Source organism: Cetorhinus maximus, chromosome 21 (genome assembly GCF_964194155.1).
Source record: "Cetorhinus maximus chromosome 21, sCetMax3.hap1.1, whole genome shotgun sequence".
Lineage (NCBI taxonomy): Eukaryota > Metazoa > Chordata > Chondrichthyes > Lamniformes > Cetorhinidae > Cetorhinus > Cetorhinus maximus.
In genome coordinates this window covers 25,383,728-25,392,893 of record NC_135899.1, presented here as the reverse complement: position 1 = coordinate 25,392,893, position 9,166 = coordinate 25,383,728, and the positions used below count along the sequence as shown (strand labels likewise).

Below are 9,166 nucleotides of genomic sequence, written 5' to 3'. Positions count from 1 at the left end.
GGCAGGAATGTGGGGTTGAGGTTACATTCGGATCAGCCATGATCTTAAAGAATGGCAGAGCAGGCTCGAGGGGCCGAGTGGCCTACTCCTGCTCCAAATTTGTATGTTCGTATGTTCTTTCCCTGGTCAATTTCCCTGTACTGGGAACCATGTGAAAATGTGATTTAAATGGCAAACTTTGGATGGTTCCAACTGGGTTACACTAATAGTTTCCCAAGAAAAAAGAGAAGGCTTAAAAGGGTAACTATTGTACATTCCCAAAGCGGCCCCTCAATGGGAACTTACCCAACAGCCCAACTACCCCACCTCCCCCCCCACAGGACTCTCCCATGCTCCCGACACCCATGGGTTTCCCCCACCCCTCTGACCCTCCCCCACCGCTCTGACCCTCCCCAGATGTCTCTCCCCACCTCCACTGGTGGGCCCAATTCTTACACTCACCCCCTTCCCACCCAGGCCCGACCAGACCTGACCCAAGGCTTGCCCCCACATTGCGCTGAGGCTCAACAATCCCCCCAAGGCCTGACCCCTCCCCCTCCCCAAGGCCTGACCACTTCCCCCAGCCCTGACCCCCTTCTCCCCTGAGGCGTGACACTCTCCTCTCCCCACATCCCCCCCTGCAGGCCTGACCCAATGCCTGATACCACTCCCGACCTCCGACCCATAACCTCTGAGCCCCCTGACCTCCAAACCCTTGATGTCCCAGACCTCCAAACACCCGCAACTGCTAACACCCCCATCCCCCAAGTCCTATCCACTTGCCTTAGACACTTACCTTCTCCCTGGTCTGTCAAGGACCTTGAAATTTCACTGGACATTTAAACTTACCTGGTTTACACCAGCTAGTGCCAAGGCAGCGCAGCCTCCTTCACTTCGACTCTCCTGTACGCTGGGCCCCAGGGACATGCTGCACTGCCTGGATCTCACAGGCCTGAGTTGGAAGGTCGGGAAAGGTAGGATCGAAGAAAAATTGAGGTGAGTAATTAGGCACGGCGTGGCAATCCGATGCTGATTGCCACTCCCAGGAAGTTTAGGCCCAAAATCTCTTAGGAACTTACCTAGTGTAAGTTTAAAGACCAACCTTGTGATAAAACTTAGTTATTTAATTATAACTGAAGCTCAATCTTTGTTTCCGGGCTGGCATCTAACTATTCATAAGTTGATGGATCAAGGTCTCAGCTGTCCTTATCTGTTGTTTCCATCATTACATACTTCTAATAGTGCAGATTTGTCTTCTTTGCTTTTTAAACTACAAAAGTAATTCTAGTGAGTTAACCTTAATTTAAATCTAAAGACTTTAAAAACAAACACAGCTAAACATAGATGCCTATAAAAGGTGAACTAATAATGCCAGTTCTCTTAGCGCCTAAGGGTTAGCTCTTTGATTGCTATTAAAAGACATACTGCTTGAAATGTTGATGTTACCAGCACACACTTCATTATACTGTTACACATAAGGTACATGCAGTAATTATGTGGAACCTAACAGAAGTTTTCAATATTGTAGTGTCATGTATTTTGTTAGAATACTTCTTTTCAAAGGGTATTAATCTTAGTCAAGCCTTTTAAAACAACTATTGATTCACCTAATGTCTTCAAAGATTAATTGAGGTTCACTTTTGTCATGATCCCAGCTGATGTTACTACTGGACAAGTCAGGTCCCTGGGTGGAACCTGGCTTGATAGGTCCTAATTTTTATTTTTTGTTGAGAAATGTGGAATGCGGCTACTGAACAGAGTCACAGGAATCTGCGGATGAATTTCTTTCAAAAGAATAAAACATTTATTAAACAAGAAAAGATTAACTATATTACACGACTTGTACTCTCCAGCTATTCCTTAACAAATATATGCAGATTCGTAAGGATACAAGGACAAGTTACAAAATTTATCTCATACTCTAATGGTCACAATAAGTATACAGTCCATGTAAACCAATAGGCGACCTGTGGTTGGACACCCCATACTGTGAAACCAAGTGACAGATGCCTCCCAAAACAGATGCCATGGATTGTTCATCAACTCCCCCCAGACACTTGTCACACTGTGAACCAACCAGTCTCACTGAACTCCAGCTTTCACACGAGGGTTTCCAATCTCCACTCTTGAAGAACTCACTTTGGTTCTCTCCCAAAGAGCACTTTCACTTGGATGTTTCCAACAGGGATCCACCTCCAAGGGTATGAACTCTCCTTCCAATGTTCTCTCCCCCTGGATCTCTACATGCATTGAAGCTTCATATTCCACTCTCTCAAATACTCAGCCACCAGAACACCTACTTCACAGGCCCATAGTAAGGATTCACCAACCTTTGGCTGTCTCCTCAAATCTTCTGGCTTTTTGCAAGTCTACTTTGCTTTAAATCTGCTCCCTGCAGCTCTGTCTCTTTAACTTGGAGCCATTTCCTCTGCTCCTTACTTTCAATTTCACTGAACAGGACCTTTTCTAGATTCCTGTTTTTTCCCCTTGAACTTGCTGTCTTCCTGAGACCATCTTCTGCCCAAATCCTTGGTATTTGTGACTTTCTTTTTTCCCTTGGGGGCCTGCTCCCTGCAGTTCCCTTCCTGCCTGCTCTGGGAATTGTGGAATTCCCTACCAATTGAAATCAAACTGTTTTTCTGTTTCCCTCTGTCTCTGTCGGCCCCCTGTTGCTAGGCAACAGCAGTTTCTCCACTTTGTTTTAACTTCCGTAAACCATTTCAAAAGTTGTAAAACTTCATTAAAATGCAGGTACAGAAACAAACCCACAGACTTGCAGGCAACATTTCCCAGAGAAAAACTCTAAATAAAACTGGACCCAGGTTTCACCTTTTTAACCCACAAATCAAATAAAAATTACACTCAAACTTAAAGCTACAACTTTTTTCTAACACACACAAATATATGTAAAACTTACTTAAAACTATCTCTAGTTCCTAACACGATCTTAAAATCATCTGTTGCTGGCTTGTCTAATTCATTGTCAGTATAACTATATATACAGTGATTACTGTTAAAGAATCACATGTTACTTCTACGATGGCTTCCTTTGGCCCTGTTAGCTTATTTAGTAAACTTAATCCGAGAATGACTGATTTTTATTAAAAATCATCATCTAAACTTACCTACACCCCATCTACCATCTTAAACGTTCACTCCCTCCACCACTGATGCACAATGGCAGCAGTGTGTACCATCTACAAGATGCACTGCAGCAACTCACCAAGGCTCCTTCGACAGCACCTTCCAAACCCAGGACATTACCTGCTTTTGAATGACCGAAAGAAATGGTCCAAGGTAAGTCAATAAGCAGTGGCCGGAGGTGGGCTTCTTGCGACTTGGGAACAGCAGCAGCTGCCATGTGAGGAAGGGGAGGAGTACTGAGAGCAGGACCAAGAGTTACAATATGAGTAACCCATGCATTGTCTCCAGGTTTCTACTTACTTGGTGTTAAACACTGGACCACATCTAACTGAAGTGGTTTAAAGTGTCAGTAGGCCCTGAATTCAATTCAAATTTTAGGCTCCTTAGACAGCACCGTCCAAACCCACGGCCATTACCATCTAGAAGGACAAGGGCCGCAGAGAGGTGGGAACACCACTGCCTGGAAGTTCCCCTCCAAGTTATTCACCATCCTGACTTGGAAATATATCGCCGTTCCTTCACGGGTCGCTGGATCAAAATCCTTGAACTGCCTTCCTAACAGCGCTGTGGGTGTACCTACACCACATGGACTGCAGTGGTTCAAGAAGGCAGCTCACCACCACCTTCTCAAGAGCAATTAGGCCTGGGCAACAAATGCTGGCCCAGCCAGCGAAGCCCACATCCCCTGAATGAATTTTTTAAAAATTTGGAAATTCACCATGGGCACATTGTTCAATAAAAATCACATATAATGAAAATTACATCACCACCAGACAAACCAAAAACAACAGTCACAAGTTTCGCAATCATCTTCATAAATGCGCAGATATCACTAACTCACAGAAGAAACGCTAAAACTGATGAAAAGTTTAAAGAAAGTAAACTGAAGCGATGAATAACATAAAATCTTGCTTTGCCGCAGTGCAGCACCACCTTAATCACACAATGTTATACAGCAGACACACCTTTAATTGTACAGCAAGTGTCCACATTTTAAACATACACTGGGTCCACATCTTAAGCAAACAACAGGTCCAAACTGTCAAGCATACAGCAGCTTCACGATATTAAACATTACATCACAACATTAAACATACTCCAGGTCCCCATGTTGAATGTATAGCAGGCTCACACTGCTCGATACTGAAGCTCCAAGTTCACTCAGTGGGCAGGTTCCTCCCATGAGGCCCATAGTATCAAGTTATAAAATTTACCAATAACTGTTCCAAACAAATATTTTTATTAATCTAGCAAATGTTTATGCTGTTTGGATTTTACTGGTTTATGATTAATAATTATTTCATTCTAATCCATAACACCGAAACAATATTGGGGGTAATATATATATATATTTATGTAGCTGAAAAAGACGTTTTGTTAAAGCTTTTCATTTTGGGCTCATCAGGACAATCGCAAGAATACCAATGTCAAGGGAAGCAACAACTTTATACTGTATGAGAAGAGAGTGCTAATTGGTTGGTAATTGGACTCTGATTGGTAGAGGCGTTGCCATGGAGAATGCACCAGTTAATGGTGACTGACAGTTAACTACTAAGCATTGTTTGAAATTTAATCCAGAGTCCAGGTTAATGCTTTGGGGACATGGGTTCAAATCCCACCATGAAAGCTACTGGAATTTAAATTCAATTAAGAAACCTGAAATATAAAGCTAGTTTCAGAAATGGTGACCATGACATCTCTCATTATATTTTTGCAAAAAACCCATCCTATTCACGAATCTCCTTTATGGAAAGAAATCTGCCATCCTTACCTGATCTAGCTGGCCTACATGTGACTTCAGATCCACATCACTGCGGTTGCCTCTTAACTGCCCTTTGCAATGGGCCAGCAAGCCACTCAGTTCAAAGGCAATTAGGGTGGGGCAACAAATGATGGCCTTGCCCACATCTCATATGAAAGAATTTTTTAAAAGGTGCATTGATGTTGATGTTAGTGTTGCTAAGTCTAACCCACATTGCCGAGAAGAAAGAAGAGAAAGGTAAGTGTTGAATGCTAAACGTTCAATATAGAATGGCCTTCTAAACATTTAATACTTCATACCTAAGTAGTTGTTGTTAGCACAATTCATTTTATGTATGCAGCTCTCAGCAGCTCACCAAAGCTTGATAAGTGCTCCTCCAGCCCAATGATTATCCATACCTGAACTAGAAGAACAAGTGCATGGGAACATCACCACCTGAAAAGTTCCACTCCAAGTCACACACCATCCTGACTTCAAAACATATAGACCATTCCTTCACTGTCGCTGGGTCAAAATCCTGGAACTTCCTTCCTAACAGCAGTGTGGATGTACCTACACCACATGGAGTGCAGCAGGTGGCACACTGCCATCTTCTCAAGAGCAATTATGGGTTGGCATGAATGCTGGACTTGCCCGAGATGCTCATATGAATGAATTTAAAAAGCTACAGCGCACGAAAGACAGAGAATTTGGAAACATCCGCTTTATTAAGATATTATTATTTATGCAGTGGATCAGGATGTCCTTTCCCCCTCTGGGACTAGGTGAGACAGTGGGTCAGGCACTGTCCTTTCCCCCTCTGGGGCTGGGTGGGGCACTGGGTCAGACACTGTCCTTTCCCCCTCTGGGACTGGGTGAGGCAGTGGGTCAGACACTGTCCTTTTCCCCCCTGGTGCTGGGTGGGACAATGGGTCAGACACTGTCCTATCCCCCCTCTGGGATCGGGTGGGGCAGAGATTTAGACAATGCCCTTGTAGCAATTTGCAAAATCATAGAGTTGCCCAATAGTTTTCTATTTGGTAATAATTCTAGAGTGTATGTGCATGTGTTTTGGGCTGGAGCTTCCAAGGCAGTGGTCATCTGAACCATAGAATGTCTCGCAATGTCCAAATGGAGGAAGAAATGAAGGGATGAGGAAGATTGCAAAAGACAATAAGATTTCAGCCCTTAGGTGGTTTGTCCTCGATCTGCACTTCGTTGCCAACCAGAATGCAGTAATGCATTAAGGGGCGGTTGAATATGGAAAGTGTCTCCTCTGAATAAACTCCATGATGCTTGTGGCATTGGAGGACTTTTTCATTTTTCAAGTCCTCCAGTCGCTTTTGCTCCGTAAGCTGCTTCACCATGGAGGGGACGCTTTTGCAGCCCTGCTGAGCGTACAGTTTTTGCCTGGCTCTGTAGTAGTTCATTCTGTTGGCCATCGTCTCCACCTGCCACTCGCAGGGGAAGAGGCCTTCCTGGTCCATCAGCTGGTAGAAGCACTGCACCACATGGGCCCTCTCCAGCGGGCTGAGCGGGATGATCTCCGGCGCCCGCCACACGGGGTGCCGCCAGGCAAACAGCTGCGCCAGCTCCTTGCTGAGCCTCGCCACGCGGCGCGTGGCCTTGTGGGCTAGGCTGTGACGGAGCGACTGCATGATCCACTCCTGGCCGAGCTTGCTGATGAAGATGTAGACGGCGCTGGTGTGCTCCGACTGCAGGAGGTCTCCGACGTAGCTCAGGAGCTCAGCGGGCGCCAGCTCCATCTCGTCGAAGAGGAGGACTGGGATCCGCTGGGTCCGAAGGGCTTCGGAAAAGATGGCCGAGATCCTGGCGACCAGCTCAGAGTGATGATCGGAACGACCCACCAGCTGCTGGTACCGCACGGAGTGCTGGAGGACGAGCTGAGGCCCGAGTTGGAACTTGAAGTGCTTGGCAATCAGTCGCCCCAAATGGCTCTTGCCAACTCCAGCCGGGCCATTGATGGACAAGAACAAGGGCTTCTCGTGAACAAATGTGGCAAAGTAGTTCCTCAGCAGCTTGGTAAGCTTATTCAGTGCCAGAGTCTGACCTAGAAGCTCCCGGTGCAGAGTCTTCTCAAGCTGGTCAATGTCGTAGATCAGGAGGTTGTCGTCCAGATTCTCATAGGCATTGTAGACTTGGAAACCCACAATCAAGCAGAGCAGAGACAGGAGGTATATGGCTTTCGTCTCCGTGTCAGTCGACCACCACGACTTGCTTTGGAGTGGCAGGGGCTTCTTCTTGCCATGAAGCTTCCTGCTGGTGCCCCTTCTCTTCAAGGGAGGGTGGCGATTGGCGGCTGCAAAGTAACCTATCGTTGAGCGAGCGGGTGCTGCCTTCTGGTTGCACTTGCCTCGCAGCATCCGGTTGGCCAACCGTACCTTCGCTGTTAAATGAAGCAGCCGATTGTTGGGGGTCGTCTTCATCTTGGGCACCTCCATTTTGGATGCTCTCCTGTCGGTGAGGACAAGGCCGAAGTGTCTTCCGCTGAGTCCAGATCTGTATCTGGGATTGGCAGGGGAGGTTGGGGGAAGGGAAGTGGGAAAGAGGAAGGGGGCCAAAGTTGGGGGAAATAAAGAGGAGGAATTAAGGTAGGGTTAACAAGGATGGATTATTTAACTGGACATATAAAGGCGAGGTACGTAGCTGTTACGGCTCTTCAAATGTTCCCGCCCTGCCCACAATGATGCCCGCCATTGTCGGGGCTGGAAAATCCCACCGTTAGGAGCAGGAGCCGGACATTCAGCCCATGGAGCCTGCTCTCCCAATCAATAAAACCATTACTGATCTTATGCATCAACTCCACTTTGCACCTTCTCCCAGGTCCCTTGGTTCCCCATGGTGTACAACAATTGTATATATACTTAACAACCGAGCATCCACAACCCTCTGGATTCACAACCCTTTGAGTGAAGAAATTTCTCCTCATCTCAGTCCTAAATGGACAACCTCCTGTACTGAGTTTATACCCCCTTGTCCTAGACTCTCCAGCCAGGGGGAAAACAGCCTCTCAGGATCTATCCTGTCAAGCCCTGTAAGAATTTTATACATTTCAATGAGGTCAGCTCTCATTCTTCTAAACTCCAGAGTGGCTAGGCCTTCTACACAACCTCTCCTCTTAGGATAGCCATTTCATCTCAGGAATCATTCTAGTGAGCCTTTGTTGCACCCCGTCTAAATCGAGTATATCATTCCTCAGCAGAGGAGGCACACTACACCAGGCATGATCTTACCTGTATAACTGCAGCAAGACTTCCTTACTCTTATACTTCTATTCCCTTGCAATAAAGACTACCATACCATTTGCCTTCCTAATTGCTTGCTTGCCTGGACCAGAATTCCCTGAGGCTCCCGTTCTGCCTCCAGAAGTGCAGGGGGGGGAAGTGGAACATCAGGTTGCCATTCTTAGCCCCATCCAAACACCATTCCCACCATAAGTCCCATGATGGGGCATTTGCATAAATGGTACACGTACCCCACTCCTGCAGGACAATCCTTGGGCATCAGTCCCGGGATCAAGGGCTATAATTTGTGGAGAGCACGGAGTAGTTGGAGCGAAGTGAGTGCTGACTGCTTCACCCACGTTTTCCTTTTGGAATGGCAGGAATTTCTATGCAGCCTCTTTCCTAATGATTGTTTGCCATCGGCAACCTGGCATCTGGCCTTTATAAGCACGTTAGGGATGGGCACTAAATGCTGGCCTAGCCAGTGACACCTACAACCCATGAACAAATAAAAAATAAAACTCACAGTAATGCTACCTGCTTTGTGATTCTTGGCCCTGGTAAAGGTGAAGCTGGTGTGGCTTTTGGCAAGGGGACAACATTCCACTTGTCCCTCCTTTATTATCAGAGCATTATTAAGAACGGTAGGAAGCCATTCAGCCCTTAGACCATTCGATCTGATCATGCCTAAACTGCACCTCGACCTGCTCTAGTTCTGTATTTCTTGATACTCTTCCTGCACACAAATCTGCTGCTCTCGGTTCTGAAAGCTCCAGTAGTCCCTCAGCATCCCCAGCCTGTTTGGTGGGGAGAGTTCCTGATTCCCACTACCCTTTGTGTGAAATACTGCTTCCTAACATCACCCCCCCGAATGGCCATTAAAATGGCCTTGCTCTAATTTTAAGATCATGTCCCCTCATTCTTGACTCCCCAACTCACTGTCCCCCCCACCCCACCCACCACAGGAATTGAATCCTTGTTATACACCTCAATCAGACCACCTCTCAATCTTCAAAACTCAAGTGGAACCCGTCCTCAAAATTTAACACTTTAAGCC

The 9,166-nt window shown here is 46.3% G+C and overlaps 1 protein-coding gene across 2 annotated transcripts in view; it reads right to left on the bottom strand.

Annotated features, from left to right (window-relative positions):
- Window positions 1–1,756: 1,756 nt before the first annotated feature.
- LOC144695778 (torsin-4A-like) overlaps window positions 1,757–9,166 on the bottom strand; it is a 96,604-nt gene continuing 89,194 nt past the window's right edge. For both annotated transcript variants that reach the window (XM_078566762.1, XM_078566761.1), the window contains one exon: window positions 1,757–7,390. In XM_078566762.1, the coding sequence (XP_078422888.1) occupies window positions 6,046–7,326 (1,281 nt within the window). In that variant the 5' untranslated portion in view covers window positions 7,327–7,390 and the 3' untranslated portion in view covers window positions 1,757–6,045. The remainder of the gene's footprint in view (window positions 7,391–9,166) is intronic.